The sequence below is a fragment of the Colobus angolensis genome, unplaced genomic scaffold (genome assembly GCF_000951035.1).
Source record: "Colobus angolensis palliatus isolate OR3802 unplaced genomic scaffold, Cang.pa_1.0 Scaffold72, whole genome shotgun sequence".
Classification (NCBI taxonomy): domain Eukaryota; kingdom Metazoa; phylum Chordata; class Mammalia; order Primates; family Cercopithecidae; genus Colobus; species Colobus angolensis.
The window spans coordinates 6,267,326-6,287,036 of record NW_012120932.1 but is presented as its reverse complement, the minus strand read 5'-3'; the positions used below and the strand labels follow the sequence as shown (position 1 = coordinate 6,287,036).

Sequence of the window (19,711 nt, the reverse complement as noted above, 5' to 3'; positions counted from 1 at the left end):
GGGGCACCACAGAGAAATGCACTGGTGATGCTGAGGAGCCAGGGAATTGACAGACATGGCTTTGAAAATAAAAAACGAAGCCAGGCACGGTGGCTCACGCCTGTAATCCCAGCACTTTCAGAGGCCGAGGCAGGTGGATCATGAGGTCAGGGGATCGAGACGATCCTGGCTAACATGGTGAAACCCCATCTCTACTAAAAACACACACAAAAATTAGCTGAGCGTGGTGGCGGCGCCTGTAGTCCCAGCTACTTGGGAGGCTGAGGCAGGAGAATCGCTTGAAGCTGGGAGGTAGAGGTTGCAGTGAGTCAAGATTGCACCACTGCTCTCCAGCCTGGGTGACAGAGCGAGACTCTGTCTCAAAAAAAAAAAAAAAAGAGAGAGAGAAAGAAAATAAAAAACGAGGCTTCTCAAAGAACTGCTTAGTTCACAAACCTCAAATTGGTAAACGTCCTAGGGTGAGGAAAGAAAACCTGGCTATAACTGGCACCTAACACAATCGAGGGAGAACTCCCACAAAGGGCTTTGGATGGGAATTGTGAGTTTACGCTCAAGGTAAACCAGCAAGCCTGACTTCTGGAGAGATGTCTTCTAATAATTAATTCCGTCAAGAGTCTTCTTCTAAAAACGACCTAACCCCTTTCTTCTTGGTCTATCTTGAAAATCCTTCATCAATTGAAAAATATGAAGCATGTTAGCTTACCACTCTCATGTATATAAGACCTGTCTGATAGGCCTACACAAATAAGCTCATCACCACTGTGACAGGAGAATTCACCTGAGAGAGAGATCTTTTAAAAAGTCCAGCACTGTGCTGGGTGCTGAAGACACAAAGATAAGAAAAATCCTACTCTCAATTCTCACAGAGGAAGACCTATACGCAAATGACAATCCCAAATGATGGATGGCATCATAAAGGCAGGTGCCAGGCTGCAGAACAGCTCAGTGGGGTGTAGGGGTGATCAGTCAAGGCAGGCTTTCTGGGAGAGGCTTCAGCAGGGTTTAGAAGATGATAAAGAGGGCCGGGCGCAGCGGCTCACGCCTGTAATCCCAGCACTTTGGGAGGTCAAGGCAGGAGGATCACTTGAGGTTGGAGTTCGAGACCAGCCTGACCAACATGGAGAAACCCCCATCTCTACTAAAAATACAAAGTTAGCCAGGCATGGTGGCGGGTGCCTAAAATTCCAGCTACTCGGGCGGCTGAGGCAGAAGAATTGCTTGAACCCAGGAGGTAGAGGTTGTGGTGAGCTGAGATCGCACCACCGCACTCCAGCCTGGGCAACAAGAGTGAGGCTCCACCTCAAAAAAAATAAAAAAGAAAAAAGAAAAAGAAAAAAAGAAAAAGAGGTCAGTCAGGAGCAGGGGAATGGTAGGTGCTCCCTGTGAAGAAAACACAGACTGTGCAAGAGGAGACACCCGGCTCAAGCACCTCAGTACTGCTGGGGTTTGCACTTCACTTTGGGGAAGAGAAAGGAGAAGCTATGAAGATCAGGTCAATTCATGCCTGATTCACAGCAAGCAGGAGGTGTCTGCTGCTGTTGACAGTATTACCTGGTAACGTCCCCGAAGTGCAGTCAAGTCACCTGCCTGAGGTTATCCAGTAAATCAGATCAAAGCCCCCAGCCCAGCCGAGAACCGGGAGTTTTGTGAGATCTGGTCCCTTACTGAGAGGATGTCTGTGGACGGGGTTAGGATACATGACTGTGAGACAGCAGGGGATGGCAAGAAGAACAGGTAGGATTCTAACGGAGATTTTCCAGGAGCATGTAATCCTGGGGGCCGAATCCTTTTAGCTTTTACAATCAGTCATGTTTAGAATTGAGGAGTGGAACGTAGACAAGAGACCCTGGGCATCCCGTTTTGGACAGGTGTTCATGAGGATGAAGAGAGCAGAAGTTTGTGACACAGGGAGCCCCACGGGTGCAGGGATGGGCACCTGCCAGCCACACCCACCACCACAGAGGTTGGGGAGCTTCTCGGCTACCAGGCCTCATCGGTCAGAGAAGCCTGCTGGGCACCTTGCTCTGTGTCCGTGACGGAAATTAAGGGATGAGAGAAGAACCCCAAGCAGCGTCCCGTCTGACTGACTTTCTCATAACCTACTACATGTATGGGGGAGTATTTTCTCAACGCCAGGTTCCCAGATGTACACCAAAATAGTAAAATAACCAGCAAGGGCTGCTCAGAAAGCGAAAAGGGTTGTCACAAAGGCAAGAGAGTGTAAGTAAACCAGAGAAGATGATGGGGGTGACATTGTAACTGTGAATCAATTCTAGTTATTGTGCTCATAGGAAATGCCCCATCCCCTCAAAGCAGCTACGGCTGGGACACGTGCAGAGGAGGTTCCAGTCGAACCCTCCTGGACCAGATGAACAACAAGGGGTTCTGTTCTGCGAGTTTTCATTGAGGAATAAACACTACTGGGCTACCAGCAAGCCCTGGTGAATTACAAAGAATGACAGCTGGTGCCAGTGAGGCCTGCTGTAGAGGTGGCATTTAGGCAGATAGATAGAGGCTGATGAGGTTTAAGACAGTTTCTTTGTGGAAAAAAAAAATCTAATTATTTGGTCAGTCTACAAAATTGGAGTTTTATATGGAAAATTCTGAAGGTAATTGCAACTTTACTATTGGACAGAACCACCTTGAGTCACTCGCTTTTGAAGTTTAATTTGTAGCATCTTGCAAATATAAACACAACTGAACACCCAGAGTCAAACCTGATACTGTTCACCAACAGAAAGAGAAGCTACAGAATGGCTAAATTTGAGGGTCAATACATTTAAAACAGAACCAGGGAAAATCTTCTGACGGCTACTGCAAATACCATTGCAAGCTCGCTCTCTTCCTTGCATTTTCTTTCTTTTTTTTGAGACAGAGTCTTGCTCTGTCACCCAGGCTGGAGTGCAATGGCACGCTCTTGGCTCACTGCAACCTCCGCCTCCTGGGTTCAAGCAATTCTCCTCCCTCAGCCTCCCAAGTAGCTGGGATTAGACATGCACCACCATGCCCAGCTAATTTTTTATTTTCAGTAGAGACAGGGTTTCTCCATGTTGGTCAGGGAGGTCTTGAACTCCGACCTCAGGTGATCCGCCTGCCTCGCCCTCCCAAAATGCTGGGATTACAGGTATGAGCCACCGTGCCCAGCAATCTTTTTTTTTTTTTTGACAGAGAATGAACCAGTGTCACAGGGAGGCATTCTTTAATAAGATGAGAACTCTTGGAAACTATAGTTGCAATTTTCTACAGTGATGCTGCGGTGGTTTGAAATAGAAACACAAAAACCAACAGTACTTATTTTCGTCTCTGTAAGGTGCTTACCTTGGGAGAACTTAACGCACTGGATTTTCTACAAGGCTACTCCTCCTAAGGAAACCTCATGTAGCGTTTCAGACCACCACACCATAGGGTGTCGTTAAAGGACAGTCGGCCTCGATGAGCCATCAGTATGTACTGAGAGAGCAGAGGAGAGAATGGGAGAGAAAAGAAGGAAAGAAGGAGTGTGAGCAGATACAGAAAGACAGTGAGCAAAAAGGCAAGCAGAAAAGAAGGGGAGAGGAGAGAGAATGGGGAGACAGGGTCCCACGACTGAAAGACTCTAGAACGGTTTCTCAATACCAGCACCTGCTGCACATGAAATGAGACTGGGGTACCACAGGGTGCTGAGCAGACGCACGCCTGTGCAGAAAGGCATTCTACAACTTCAGCTGTGCAACGAGTCTGGCTCACCCTTCATGCCACTGAGCAATCAGAGAGTTTCCTTGTCCTGTGCTTTGGTTTGAGTGTCAGATCTGAACATTATTCATTGATTCACTATTTTTACTTCTATATAGATTTATAATACAAATAAACCCTGTTTTCTTTTCTTTTTGTGTTTCTTTTGGGGCTGGTGGTTACGGACATTGGCACAGAATCTTTTATCCAACTGTGCCTCATACTAAATACTAAGGATGCCTTGATTCCCAAACCCAGTAGGATCAGTAGTTGCCCAGGACTCTTGGTATCTAGCGAAATGACATTGAAATACGTGATTGATTGGTTCATCGTATAAGACAAACGTAAAAGAGTAGGAAAGAGCTAAACATATTGACAAAATATAAACAGAAACCAGATGCATGACTGGTCAATTTCTCTTCCTGCTTGCATCTGCAAGAGCTCTTGGTGAGTAGCGTAAAGCTGTGTGAGTGCGCTGGGCATCATAACAGCAGGCTAAAAAGTGACACAGATGTCGTTCCCTTTAAAAACCTGGCCAGCTTGAGAATTATATATCATACACAGAGAAGAAAGGGGAAACGATCAAGGTTTTAAAATTTGAAATTAATTCACAAAACCCCAATAACATCTTGAGATATCAAAACTCCAGGCCACTTTGGGCTCCAGAAGACCATGGCACAAACTGGTGAAGTCTCTGCTTTATCAGCCACAGTAACTAATTTTAGGATTCCTATGCGTTTCAAGCAGCTCAAGGGCAATGTCAGTAATTTACTCCAGGCACAGAAGGACTACAGCTCTATCCCCATCCCAGGGAACTGTCCGTGCTTACAATTCACAGAAGCCGAGTCTCTGATTAGAAAGTATCCTGACGGCCTCTGGAGGTGACAGCCTGGTCTGGAAGCTCCGCATGGGAAGTGAGAGGGACTGTGAATCTGCTTGGGCAGCCTGAGAGGGGAGCAGGGGACCAAAAGGAAAGAGAAGAGGGGACAGGAGAGACTGTGGAGGCCAACTTAGGAAAGGGAGGTGGAAAGTGAGGGCCCACCGAGGAGCACCCTGCAGGAAACTCTCCACGGCAGCCTGGTCAGTCCGTGGTCCTGCGGTGCCGTCTGACATGCGACCTCAGCTTAATACTGTCTTGGGTTGGGGCTGCTTTGGCAAAAGCAAAAGAAAAGGTGGCCTGTTTGGGATGAGGTGGGCAGCGGGAGAGGGGTAAGCACAGGCGCTGGGAGTGGTGTTCGAAAGCAGGGCATGGCCCAGAAGCTGGCTGCAGCACTGGTGACCCCAGAGGGCGACGCAGAGTAGCCCCGAAAGCCACGTACAAAGGACAGGGCCACTCTATAAGGCAACAGGCATCTGCGCTTCATAGGGATAGAAAGGAAGGAAAAACTCCAGAGGTGCTGAGTTTTTCGGAGGGAGTGTCAGGGTTATAAGCTTAAAGCAGCATCCACCCAGTTAAACAGAGCCTCAAACATAGGCATTTCTTTTTTTTAATTTTTTTTTTGAGACGGAGTCTCACTCTGTCGCCCAGGCTGGAGTGCAGTGGCCGGATCTCAGCTCACTGCAAGCTCCGCCTCCCGGGGTCACGCCATTCTCCTGCCTCAGCCTCCCGAGTAGCTGGGACTACAGGCGCCGCCACCTCGCCCGGCTAGTTTTTTGTATTTCTTTTTTTAGTAGAGACAGGGTTTCACTGTGTTAGCCAGGATGGTCTTGATCTCCTGACCTCATGATCCGCCCGTCTCGGCCTCCCAAAGTGCTGGGATTACAGGCGTGAGCCAGCGCACCCGGCCAAACATAGGCATTTCTATTTCACTTCATAAGTAACTGAAGTGCCTTAGCAGAGACCGCAGATACGGGATGCTGGAAGTCAGTGCCCCGCTCAGGATCACCGTAGCCTTCATCACCAGAAGCTCACCTGGAGGGAGAACGCCCGCAGAGCGGGAATCGGGATTAACGCGGCCATGAAGAAGGCTGTGACGTTGCTGATGGACGTGAGGGCCACGCTGGCTCCTGTGCGCTTCAGGCACTCCCCGGTCCTGTCCTGGGAATAAGAAACCACAGCGTTGAGAGCTGCACTGGACAGGGTCCCCTTGGAGCACAGATTGTGTGAGCAGATACGTGGCAGAGTAACACAACTGTAGCTTATCATGCTGGCATTAGGGAAAGAGAAAGAGCCACCTGCCTTGCTCCCTAACACCAGCATTATTTAGTACTATCTACAGAGTCATGAATTCCTCATGGTTATTCCCATCCAGAGCAGAAAGCTGCAAGATAATGACTTAACGCTTAAGTATAATTTTAAAAGGGAGTGGAGCGAGGTGATGGCTAAGTGACAGACATCTCCAGAGAAGCAAAAGCAGGCTCTGGAAAGGTATGGCAACTAGGGGTAAAGTGTCACACTAAAATAAACACCCGTATTCCCAAAGGCACCCCAAATGCAGCTCTTGGGACGTCTCATAGCAAATGCATGTCCGGAGGGTCTTCCAGATGATTTCATTGCCTGGCAGCCAGTGGCACATCATCTGACATGGGACTGAAATCTTTACTGGGCCAGACTGAGGAAAATTAAAGGACAAATACTCAGGAACAGAGGAAGCTGCTATGTCCCCAAAGCGCTCGTCTTTTGCTTTTGCATTACCTCAAAAGGGATTCTTTTATTCTGTCCGGTTTCACTGAAGGCGTGGGCCAGAAGAAAAACATCATCCACACCAACACCAAGAGCAAGAAATGGCAAAACCTACCGCAAAAACAAAGGATGCTGGCATTAGACACATGAGATCCAATTCAGATGATTCTAAAGCTAGTTAGGACACTGCCACCAGCGCCTGACAGCTCCCAAAGCAGAGCTTCGTGACCTCATGGTGAAGAATTCACCCGACGTCCCAAAGCCTAGCAGTTTCAGCTCACAGGAGAGCTTGCACGTTTCTACTTCGAAGGTCTGTGTACTGTCATTTTTTTAGGCTAGTAAATGAGAAGGAATCTAACTCATTTAAGCAATGGTTTGCAGAGTGTGGTCCGTGGACCAGCATCACTGGGAACTGCCCTGAAGTACACATTCTCAGCCCCAGCCCCAGACTTACTGAGAAACCCTGGGGGTGGGGCCTGGCAATCTGAGCTTTCACAAGCCCTGCAAGCCACGCCAATGCCCACCAGAGATGGAGAACCACAACCCTGGTCAATGACATACATTCCTATCAGCGAAGTGTCTCTACTAACCAGTAAGCCCAACAGACTTCCTACCCACTGCCCTCAGGGCAGATGGCATCAAGAGACAGCATCTCCCTGAGGCCAGTAGCATCCTAGTGGAAAAGGCTGCAAGACCCTTCTGGTGAGAAGGACACACAGAAGGCTGGCTGGGCCGAGCCTGGGGGGTCAGGGGGCGTTTGTCAACGGACAGCGGATGAATGGCTCCTTTAGTACCTGAGTTGTTGCAGCGTTAAAGGAAATTCCGATCAATGAGCACAGGCCCAGTCCTGCAGCCACTGACAGTGCAACCAGCAGGACGCCAGCCAGCCCCACGGCACCCTGGGACTTGGAGCAGTCCCAGCGCAGCATGGTTAGACAGGCATAGGCGAGCTGCAAGCAGAACAATGGGGGCACAGAACAAAAGCCGAACATTAGAATGTGTCGTGATTCTAATGTCTCCCCCCACCCATCACCCCAAATCAAAAGGCAGAACTTATGAAATCCAACAACAACAAAACTTTACATCAAGGACGTCACATAAAATGATAGCAGTCAAAGGTAGGCCAACGGCAAATGGGAAAAACGCTTTACACGACCACTTTTAAACCACGGTGAAGCCACGCTCTCTCTGTCCCGGATGCACGTGGATGTTAGGAGCAGTTAAGAAGCAGGAGCGGTCATGGAAAAGTAAAGACTAAAACCACCAAACCGAACTCCAGCTCCCAGGAGCACGGCACGGAGCATTACCATGAGTAAGTAGCCGCTGGCCACGCGGATGACACTGACGTCAGAGAAGGACTTCAGGATGTCGTCCAGGGTCGTGGTGGTGAAGGGAAGCACCTTTTGGGTGGAGTTCTGTGCGACGCTCTGATGAACCACCTGCAGTCACGACAGAAGGTGAAATGCCCAAACGCAATGAACACTTCCCAAGCCTCGACGGCACAGACCTCAGGCGACACAGCCCAGCCCTTCTTTTCTTCTGATGCATTTTTTAAAAAGCTCTACGTGATTCCAGGGCAGGGAGGGAAGCTGAACTTGGGCTAACATTAAAGACCCCTGTTTTAGGACAAGGGCCATGGCTAATCAGTGGCAGTGGGTGCTGCTGAGGGCCGGTGTTGCTGGCGTTCACTCCGAGTGCTGTACTTACCCCAGGGCTGAGACTGCTCGTCTCTTCTCTGTAACTTCACAATTTACTTGCGGTCCCATCAGCTCCCCGCTAATCCAAAACAACCCATTCGTACGTCCCTCCTCCCCCTGTTCACTTGCTGGCCACTTTTAAAAGGTCACATGCAGCCTGGCAGAGGTCACTGCTTGGGAGACAAAGACCAGCTCCTGTCACATGGCCTGGCCAAGGGGCCTGCAGCTGTGAACAGATTCTATGCCTTGCTAATGTTTTCCAGACACCTTTGCTAACCAAGTGTTTTTTAAACACTGTTAGGTGCTTTAGTTCTGTAGTTCACAACCGGTTACTAAACATGTCTGCGGGCATCCCAGTGAGAACTAGTCTCTTCGATATTATCCTAGGATTTTCAATATCAAAGAAGAGGAAAAAAGTTTTCATGCCATCAAGTTCCCAGAATTGCAACATGTTGAAAATAAAGCGAAATGGAAAGAAAGGTTTTAAATAATGGTGAAAACGAAGAATTGCATAACCAGTGAGTCTGCAGGCCGATTCGAAGGCGGGTTTACCTCCACATATGTCCTCTGCCAGGCCTCCAGGATGGCTGCCGCCTTGTCCTCATTCCAGTTGATGTGTGAGACATACTCGTACCCCTTGAAGTGCTCGTACATTTGCTTGGGAGTCATTAACTGGAACATGGTCTGCAGGGCGTGGGCGCTGTGGCACAGTCCAAGGGAAGGCACATCATCAGTACGCCCAGGAAGCCGCCTCCACTGCCTCAAATCCCCAGCCAGCTCCCCCAGCTCACTGGCTGCAATTCTCTTCCTTCTCCGTGAGCACATGTTTCCATTAAAATGGAACCAGGATGGTTATTTTATTTAATAGATTGATGTACCATATTAAAGGTGTAACCTTACAAACCTTTTACAGATAGACCCCAAAATTAAATTAATAGGCAATTTCCTTTCACAGTTTCCATTCCATGAAACAGGAAGGGGAGAGGAGCAGATAGCTTGAGCAGATACATCGGGCTCAGTGAAGCATACTCGCTGTGCAGAAATCCCAGACGACGGCGTTCCCAGGGGAGAAATCTTACACGAAACGCCAGACACCTGACTGACCAGAGTCCACAAGTGCACAAAGGATAATTCTTATTGAGCCGCTGGCTCTTCGTCTTTTCCTTTAACAATCTGACACTGTGCAGCTTGCACCATGAACTCTCTCTGACCAGTGTCTCCCGGCCTACTTTATACCTGCCCCCCTTCTCTACATAATGGGCCGATCTCCTGAAACCCTGAACTACAGTCTTGATGAAAACTACAAATCCATTCTTGAAAAATTCCCCAGAAGGTGCTTTTTCAAGCTGTTGCAGTCTGCTAGTATTTCTTAATATTCTATGACGCCACCCAGCTAGCAAGGATAACGGTTTAAGTATTAACACAAATACACTTGCTGATGTCAGGAGGGAAGTGGCTTTTGAGGAAAGGAAGAAGACTAGAGGGCATAGATTGTCTTCGGAGCTGGCTTACCTGACGAGTTTTCCAGTGCTGTTCTTGACTGTGCCACCCACAATCAACTCCTCCTGCCAGTGCATATACTTTCTGGATAAGCCATGACATCCACCATTCAAAACAAGGGCCATATCAAGAGGCTAAAATAAAAAGACAGCCACATAATTACGGGAATTAGTAGGCAGGTCACATGCCTTGTTAAAATCCAGTGTAAGGGCTTGTGTGTTTCAGAGAGAACATTAATAGCTAGGCTAATGAGAGGCGTATGGCAAATCTTACAGCAAAATTTAGCTCTATAAACAAACTTAGTTCCGTAGACAAAGACGATCGTGGAGAATGAAATGTTAAAAATGAAAATAATAAAGTGAACGATGAATGGACACAAAAAAGTGTTTTGCTCTCTACCCCTTCTGAGAGCGCTCACTGCCGACACTCACTTTGGTTGAATTTTTGTTGGGGGCTGTGGCGGGGCAGTCTGGATCGGCCGGATTGAGGCAGGGGCGGTCCATGTAACCATGACCAACCTCAGCCTTATTCAGCATTTCCTCCCAGCTGTCCACTTGATAGTTTATTTTCTTTAACTCTTCTAGGAATTCCAAAGGGTCGAAGTTTGTCCACCGCAAAGGAGGTTTACCTCTGCGAAAGAAATCAGCAGACGAGACCATGAAAAGAGCCTTCTAAACCCATCGTAAAGTAACACGGCTGCGCCCACTGCATCCGCCTTGAGGCTCCTGGCAATGCTGCAATTCTGGGACTCTGGCATCAAAACAAATGCTCCTTTCCAGCATATCTGCATGCAAACTTAGGTCAGGAAAATAATTCATGACTGAAGATGCTAGGCAGAGAGAGGACTCATAAATTAATGAGGGCACTGAACAATCTTTAATTGCTGATATTGTATATTTAATATCTACAGACAAAATTAGCCAAAAGACAGATCCAAAATTAAAATTTTTTTTTTAAAAAGAGGGCGTCACAATGTCAAATTAGCACTTGGCAGCCTAATAAATGCTTTGTAAATGTCATCAATCAAAATATTTGATCTCTGCTACCTTTACCAATTCCATACTTATGAGCGCTGTCTGACAGCCCGGCGCTGGAATGGGCAAGCCCCCTGCGGCCTCTGCCATCACCACCATCGCAGCCACTTCCCCCCACACTCACTTCTGAATTTGTGCTGTTGACAGACCAGAAAGGCTTTTGGCTGCCTGTTATGTGGTTCAAACCACACTGTAGCTGCTTAACCAGGCTGAAGTCATTATTCGGAATCTCCCAACCAGAAAACACAAAGCCCCTTATTTCCCATCTAAAACTGTACACTGAAGGTCAGGGGATGGCCACTGCAAATTGCTTTTGCAGATATGTGCAAGCCAGGACAGAAACAATAACCCAAGCTCTCACTCTTGCATAATTAACTGAAAACGTCTATGCTGATTAACAATTATTCTCTAAATGATGCAGTATATATAACATCCAACTGCTAAACGGTGAAGTGTTCCCTGCCGTGGCCTTCACAGATACTGGATTTTCCCCTTAAACGCCATTAGTGTGATCTAAAGAAAGGTTAGCATTTTACTTCACAGGAAGATCTCAAACTTAAAATATTTCGTTCTGACGTGTACCCACTAATAAAGTCTCTCCTTAAAAAATAAGTGTCTAAATGCCTAGTCTTTGAAACTACGAACATTTTAAAGAGTTAAAAAATCACACGTACTCTGCAATAATTTGCATTTTATTTGCATATAAATAGGTTGGTAAAAGTGAATGAAATTTAATGACGCCTACAGAACTGTTTTTTGAAAAGAGAAAAAACATTCTGCTGAAATCCCCTCTCCCCCGACTATTCACTCAAAAAATGCACATGGAATTTCAATGTTTTTATTTCTTGTTCAAAACCGAAATGGAACAAGCAATGATAAGCAACATCAGAAACACTGAGTCCTAGAGAAGTCACAGACATCAGAAAGCGCGATCACACACTTACAGGAGGTACGCTGTCCCAGACTGCAATTTCGCCCCTTCCCAGAAGCAGTCCAAAGGTGTAATAATCAAACAAGGGTAAAGATACTCTATTATCTGTCGAAGTTAAAAAGAAGAGGCCATGCGTTAGGTTAAGGCATACTACTGGGGTGTTCCTGAGAAATTTTTGCCAACAAGAAGAAAATATACCTGATCCATGTAACCTGTTTCTGTGATAAGCTCTCCTGATTTGTAACACAAATGTTCCAATTTCCACTGCCTAATAAAATGAAAAGCAGAGACAAAAATTTCTCACTGGAAGGTAAGAAAATGAGTGCAAATTCGGAATGATAGAACATGTAAAAAGAACTGCAATTTCGATCACTTTTAAGCATCTGTCAAAACGAGCAGAGCTTTTGCCAAGTAGAGACCCAGCAAGCTTGCTTTAATGAATAGATAATACTCAATCGTAATTAACATGTAGGGTGTTTATGTAAATGAATGCTACCAAAGTACTTGAAAAGTCTTGTTTTCTTAAGTGTTCTCCCAATAATCTTGTTTACACCATTAATCTGCTTTTCTACATACATTAAACAACTTCAGGGCAGCCCAGCTGAATTATCACAAATCCAAAATAGGTGGGGATTAAATGAGGTCTGCAAAGTATTGACACACATTCAGGTGCGGAGGTGTTTTACTGGCAGATCATGTCCTGAATAGGCAGTGTGCAAAATGAACTCTTCTGCTCTTAACCATTAATATTATAAACAACAACATGTGCCAGGTGGGTCAAATTCTAACTTCACAGTCTCTTCTATTCCTATCGTACAGAAATGTGAATAAATATACAGATCAAGAATTAATTTGGGGCTGGGTGCTGCAGCTCACGCCTGTAATCCCAGCACTTTGGGAGGTGCAGGCGGGAGGACAGCATGAAGCCAGGAGTTTGAAACCAGCCTAGGCAACAAAGTGAGACCCTATCTCTACTATAAATGAATGAGTGAGTGAATGAATAAACTTAAAAAATTAGCTGGGCGCAGTGGTGCATTCCTGTCGTCCCAGCTCCAGACAGGAAATTACTTGAGCCTGGAAGGCTGAGGCAGTGAGCTGTGATCGTGCCATCACACTCCAGCCTGGGCGACAGAGAGTGACCCTGTCTCTACAAAAAAATGAAAAACAAATTGCCAGGCGTGGTGCCACATGTATATAGTCCCAGCTACTCGGGAGGCAGAGGTGGGAGGATCACTTGAGCCCAGGAGTTCGAGGCTGCAGTAAGCTATGATTGCTCCACTGCACTCCAGCCTAGATGAGCAAGATCCCATCTCTCAAAAACAAACAAACAAACAAACAAAATTAATCTGGAGCTTCATTGTCTCTAAGAAAGCATTATATATGCCCATACCTTTCCAAGTGTGTTAGGGAGATCAGTCTAACTGAAAAAAAAAAAAAAGAAGAAGAAAAAGAAAAGAGAAAATTTGAAAGCGGTGGGGATGGAAAAGTCCAAGGGAAGAAAAAAAAAAAAAAGTAAAAACCTCCCTCCCAACTCTCTGTTATTGGCCTCCTAAGGCAGGACTGTCTTCACCCCAGGGGCTTACTGTGTCCTCTTCCCTGTGCCTTCCTATCTGTCTCTCAGTGCCCTGTTGAAATGTCACCCCCCTGTTAAGCTTGTTGAAAATGACCCCTTTCTCCTGAACTCTAGAGCCCTGGCTGGCCAGATCTCCTGCGCAGCTGTCATGGGGACCGCCCACGTTTGCTCTGTCCATGTCTGTCTATACTCATGTCTTTCCTCTCTTTGAGAGCTGTGCCTAAGTTACCCATCTCTCCTCCATCCTCCACCCATCCACCCATCCATGGACATATTTATATTGTAATTCTACATAGCATCAACATAGAATGTCCAGCATGAGTTGGTTCTCAGTTTATATTACTTGATCAACTCTCATTTACACTTGCTTGAGAAGGGCATCATTGTGCATTAGAAAAACTAACGGGCTTGAAGCCAGAAAAAGGCTTTGAAACCTGGCTCTCTCATTTCATAACTGCATGAACTTGGACAAATGCTCTAATTAGTCTAATTCTCAGTTTTCTCACCTAGAACATGGGATGGGTTGAACAACACGTTCTTAAAGTTCATTCCAATGCACAAAATTACTCTCGACCCATCTCAGCTTAAGAGTGTAATTTAATTGCACAGACCCTCACATCTTCTCCTGAAGCGTGTCGGTGACAAACACTAAGAATACTGGCCATGCTTGCAGTGGCCCTAGGACACCCATTTCCTGGCTCCCCGCAGAGATGCCACTTCACATTCTGCAAAACTACACTGGGTATTGCTTCCCTACAATGCTTGTTACAGACTAGCAGGGCAAGTCTGCCTGGCAGAAACATGATTTTACATTTTCTAAGGCCCTTGCATTCATATATCTGATCTTGCTCTGGGGACCATGGAGGACACCAACACACATGACCATAAGCCCAGGTTACATATCAGCAAACAAGAATGTGCCAAAGATATGGATATGTGACTTGCCCCTGGCTGTGCTTGTCCCTAGGATCCTGTCAAGCTGGAATGTAAGCAGAGGTTAGAGCAGGGACAAGTAAAAATCTTAATTTTATTCTCTTCTTTGGTTCTCCCTGGCTGCCGAATATGCCTACACTGCTCCTTCCTCACCTCTTCTGGGAAAAATAAAGGGTACTAGTGAGGCCTCAGTGAAGAGGTGCTGAAAGCCTAGGGGAGGCAATGGGGTTGGGTGAGGTCAACTCAGAGGTCCCCTGGAAATGGGGTTTAGTGATGCCAACGTCAATAGCAATCAACAAACTGAATGCCCACTCTGTTCTCAATGCTGGGGTGAAACAGGCGAGAGGTGGCCCCTGCCCTGTACAAACCGACAGTCTAGATACATGAGAAAAACGACCGAGTTTTGAACTCTTCCTAATGCTTTACTCTACTCACAGCATTGTGAAATCAGCAATATGATGCTAAAAGATGACTTTTTCAAAAGGTGTCAGCGGGCCAGGCATGGTGGCTCACACTTGTAGTCCCAGCACTTTGGGAGGCTGAGGTGGGCGCATCATCACTTGAGGTCAGGAGTTCGAGACCAGCCTGGCCAATATGGTGAAACCCCATCTCTACTGAAAATACAAAAATTAGCCAGGCGTGGTGGCGGGTGCCTCTAGTCCCCGCTACTTGGGAAGCTGAGGCATGAGGATTGTTTGAACCCAGGAAGCAGAGGTTGCAGTGAGCCGAGACTGTACTGCTGCACTCCAGCCTGGGCAACAGAGTGAGGCTCTGTCTCAAAAAAAATATAAAAAGGTGTCAGCAACAATTCCCATGGTGGCTCAGCCCCCAACACGCTGTGTGACACAAAATAACCACGAGTACAAAGTCACAAGAAACAGCTCTTCTTTTTTGCATTGTTTGTAAGTTCACTAAGGGCAATTCAAAATATCACTGCTCCGAAAATCTCTTAAGCAATGAAACATCTTACAGCCTTGGTGTATACACCCCACCTGGCTCAGGGGCATCTTCATTTGGGGACAGTGCCAAGATACTTACTGGCAATACATTATAAAGTAATGCACTTGCTTTGTTACCAAACTTGAGAAACAAATCAAGACGAAAAAAATCCTTTCATTGCAAAGCTATTTGAACTAATAATCCAGGTGCATTTCCAGGGCAACTCCATTTACTAAAATAACAGGACCTAAACCAGCAGCCTTCTCCCACCGCCTTACCTGCTGCTCGTCAGTAGGTGGGCGCGGTGGGCCTTACCTGTTGTACATGTATACGTGGACACGGCTGGCCTGGAGCGCGGAGTCCAGGTGCTGTAGGAGTGCTTCTGTGGTCAGGACGTTAGCACCTTCTTCCTTAGGGGTCTGTATCATGAGTTGAGGATTAAACATAGCCTCTTCTCCAATCTTCTGGCGAGTATAATTTAATTCACGACTTACTCGTCCTCCAACTGACAAACATGTACAGGTTTAATTAGAATAGCAAAATCACTGCAAACTCATGTTTTATCTGTTATCTGACTACCTGCCACAGGATACACAATAGATGAACTCTGGTCATGAGACTGGCTGATGTGTGAGCAGTAACATTCACTTTATTATTAATGGCATTGTTAACTTTACCAATAGTAAATATAAAAAATACTCACTAAGCCCATTAATGGCTGTCCCGCCTGTCACAGATGCAAACCTAATTCTAACTAATATACTATGTGCAGAAAGGGGGAGCAGAAGGGGGGAGCAGAAAGGAAAACTTGAGACACCTTTTCCTTGCAGACCAGACCAAATAACCCTGTTACAATTTCTTTCACTTGTATAAACAACGTGCCCCTGCAGCACATTTCAAGATAAATGGCTTCAATTTACACTCTTCTCCTAAGTAATCTGGCAAAGGTAACAAGGAAATGTTTCTCCTCGTGGAAAAAGAAACAAGGACAGGTGACAAGTGTGTGTTCAGCACAAAACTTGCCAGGAGAAGATAAAGTGATTCAAGTCAGATGCCCATGGGGAAATTCCACTTGAGAGGAACAAAATGTATTAGCCACAGCCATCATGGGCAGTCCCTGGAACCTGGTTCCATCAGACTCACCTGGTCAGCATCCAGAAAACACAGATGCCAGGTTCGGAGTCAGCTGGGGGCAAGCAGCCTGTGTTCCGGAAGTGTCCCAGGTGATCCTGAACCTGCTGCCCAGGCTGAGAAGTCCTGCCTCACACCAACCCGGCTTTCCAGCAAGCTGGCCAGCACGGCGCATGCCCAAAGCCAGCGCAGGCACAGGTGACAAAGAAAACCATCATCCCTGTGACTGCCAACCGCCTTTTCTCTTCCTCTCCTTTATACATCCTTAGGCCCAACGTTATGTTCAATGAATGGTTCTGGGCCAAGCCAAACTCCGAATGCTGCACCTGGGCCGGGAGGTGTCTCAGGGAGATAGCAACAGTTACAGACCCAGGAACCTAGAGCTCCCCCACCCCATTCTCTAGGGCAAAGGAAGCGGGTCTGAATTGTTCCTAAAGTCACTAAGAAGTTGCATGTTGACTGAAAAGCAGGCCTGCAGCGACAGTTTAGAAAAAACTCAGTGATCATGGCTTTCCCACGAGGAGGAATCCTTTTTCTTCAAGTTTAGTATTCAAGGACATAAACATTTGGTTTGGACAAGTAAATAAGGACTGGGAACAGCGGGTTGTTTAGTTCTCTTGGCATATTTTATAAACAAGGGGGCAGGCTAAAAAGCAAATAATGCCCTCATTAGGAAAACCAGTACAAATTCACCGCCTGGCAGCACCCTCTGTGCAGGTCCACGCAGATGCCAAGGCCAGGAGCCCCATGAGGTGAGGTTTAACATGCTGCGTGTGGGGTCGGGAAGGAGGGAGGAATGTATCAGTTGGTTAATAAAAAGGAATAAGACTTCTGTGTGCAGAAAACTTTGAAAAATGCCAGGGGGGATGGCCGAGGGCCTTGCAATCGATGTGAAGTTAAGGAAAAATCACGGGAAAACACTGGGCAACAGCTGGCACAGAGAAGCATTTCCCTACTCGGCTGCCCTTTTCTGGGAGCCCCGGGAAAGCTGCCTGAAGGCAGGGCCTGCTCACTCTAGCACAAAGCACAGTACTTAACACCACGCAGACTTCCAACCAGTTAACTGAATCTGAGCCAGCCCACATCCCCTAGAGGTGCAGAAGTTATATGAGACTAAAAAGCCAGTTATGAGGCCAGAGGTCACAGCTGCAGAGCTGCCCATCAAGGAGCTCAACGCACAGCCTTTGCTCACCCCTTCTTTTTTCCTGGTGTTACCACATCTCATGCCACAAACCTAGAAGTCATTCCCATTTTTTCCTGCCTCCTCAAACATGAGCATGGGCGTGGTTTTTCATTCTGCTTACAAAGTAGTACTCTCTGCACATTTACTGACGCTTAGAGTATCAGGTGACTTAAACCCATGAAATTAAAAAACAGCGACAAAGCACAGACCCCCCCCCCCCCCGCCCCGGCTTAGGATGGTGGTTTGGGTGCTGTTACAGCGAGGAGCAGTCCATGACAGACAGCCTGGCTTCAGTAGGATTCTGCCCATCAGGCCTCAGCAGAGCAGATGCCTGTTAACTATACAGCCCTCAAAGTGACCCGAGTGCAGTGTGCACAAAAATAGCAAAACCAAACACAAAGTTTGTGCTGCTAAGAACTTTTTACCATATTCTTCCAGACCAACCTCATAATGGAAACACAGGGTGTTTCGGAAATGGCACTTATTTTCTACAAGATATAAAATGTATCCCAGAGTCTCCATCGTGTCCCCTTTTTAGATGTTTTAAGACGTATATTGACACAAACATTTTAATAAAGGTATAGATTTGGCCTTTCTCTGGAATTGTAAAACTTTTCGCTCCTCCATCTCTTTGCTCTAGTGATGAACATAAATATTTTGCCAACATGATGTTTCAACCAAGACTATTGCTACAGGGTGGCCAAGCAACAGGAGTTGAGACTCTGACGTCTACAGTTTTCTCAACCACCTCTGCCATATGTACTGTTCAATTCAATTCACTTTTACATATTACACGGTCATATTTTATCTAATCTTTCATCTTACGTTTAACCAAATATGAACGTTTTGCAAAATGATTTAAAAACTTTAATGACGTTTGGTTGCCATGCATTTTATCTGACCAACAGCCGTAACGTGATTCATTCATCCAGCAAGCATTTGTGGGTGGGTACTCTGTCAGAGGCAGTGGAGATGTGGTGGACAAAACCAGTCAGCGTGGTCTCTCTCCAAGAGGCGTGCTGGCCAGTGAAGGGAACAGGCAACGGCCAAGCAAAGCAGTAAGATACCTTCATAGCACAAGTGTGATGGAGAAAACGAAGATGGTGATGCCATGTTGGGTGGCGGGGAAGGGGAAAAGCTACTTCAAATGGGATAGCAGGGAAGACCTAAAGGGAAACAACATTTAGGTGACTTTGAAAAGTTGGAGGAACAGCGTTCTGAGTAGAGGAACCAGCAACTGCAAAGGCCCCAGGTTTGGTTTATTGCAGGGAGAGAAGGGAGGCAAGTGTGGTGGAGCTTGCTGAGACTGTCATTAAGTCTTGTGTCATTTACCACGTGCACTGGTAGACTCAGCCCCTTCTTGGGTATTACTGCGTCATAAAGTACATGACACTCATATATTCTGACATCAGTATTCACCCAACACGCTCTGGAACAAGCTGCCAGAAACACAAACCCTTCAGGATAGAGCAATTTTACAGACTCGTCTGACATTTGCTACCCTAGCAAACACCTATCCTAAATCACTGCTGAATGTCAGCTGAAAGCTGTTCATTACTTTGCTGTCTTCCTTATCGTCCCTAAGTGTGAAGCTTTGAGCCCAGGAAGCTCCACAGAACCCATTTTAGATGATTGAGATGAAGGTCGTGGTCTTGGAGAAATAGGTTTCTCCTTTCTTTTTCTTCTCTTTATTTAAAGACAAGGTCTTGCTCTGTTGCCCAGGCTGGAGTGCAGGGGCACAATCACAGCTCACTGCAGCCTCAACCTCCTGGGCTTAAGCGATCCTCCTCCCCCCAGCCCCCAGATAACTGCAACTACAGGCACACACCACCATGCCCAGCCACTTTTTCATTTTTTTGGGTAGATACGGGGGCCTTACTATGTTGCTCAAGCTGGTCTCAAACTCCTTGGCTCAAATAATCCTCCTGCCTTCACCTCCCAAAGTGCTGGGATTTCAGGCATGACTCTTTTCCATTTTCAGGATCAAAGTCCTAATGCATTTTAAAACTAATCTAATGTTCATGAAATAGTGCAGAAGAAAATAACTATTAAATCCAGTTATGTAGATGTAGGTATAGGGAACCAAGTTAATAGCCATTTTTGCTGTGTGGTGGGCTATGAATAACTTTGTTTTTATTCTTTTTTTTTTGAGACGGAGTCTCGCTCTGTCGCCCAGGCTGGAGTGCAGTGGCGCGATCTTGGCTCACTGTGAGTTCCACCTCCCGGGTTCACGCCATTCTCCTGCCTTAGCCTCCTGAGTAGCTGGGACTACAGGCACCGCCACTACGCCCGGCTAATTTTTTGTATTTTTAGTACAGATGGGGTTTCACTGTGTTAACCAGGATGGTCTCGATCTCCTGACCTTGTGATCTGCCCTCCTGGCCTCCCAAAGTGCTGGGATTACAGGCGTGAGCCACCATGCCTGGCTGGGCTATGGGTAATATTTACCTGCTTTG

At 46.6% G+C, this 19,711-nt stretch overlaps 1 protein-coding gene across 7 annotated transcripts in view; it reads right to left on the bottom strand.

Annotated features, from left to right (window-relative positions):
* The window catches only part of PTCH1 (patched 1), a 76,297-nt gene that overhangs the window by 28,416 nt on the left and 28,170 nt on the right, over positions 1–19,711 (bottom strand). For all 7 annotated transcript variants that reach the window (XM_011927509.1, XM_011927508.1, XM_011927511.1 and 4 more), the window contains exons 3-12: positions 15,257–15,446; positions 11,695–11,764; positions 11,510–11,601; positions 9,963–10,161; positions 9,544–9,665; positions 8,584–8,731; positions 7,642–7,773; positions 7,129–7,284; positions 6,347–6,445; positions 5,624–5,749 (exon numbers count right to left, since the gene is read on the bottom strand). In XM_011927509.1, the coding sequence (XP_011782899.1) occupies positions 5,624–5,749; positions 6,347–6,445; positions 7,129–7,284; positions 7,642–7,773; positions 8,584–8,731; positions 9,544–9,665; positions 9,963–10,161; positions 11,510–11,601; positions 11,695–11,764; positions 15,257–15,446 (1,334 nt within the window). The remainder of the gene's footprint in view (positions 1–5,623; positions 5,750–6,346; positions 6,446–7,128; positions 7,285–7,641; positions 7,774–8,583; positions 8,732–9,543; positions 9,666–9,962; positions 10,162–11,509; positions 11,602–11,694; positions 11,765–15,256; positions 15,447–19,711) is intronic.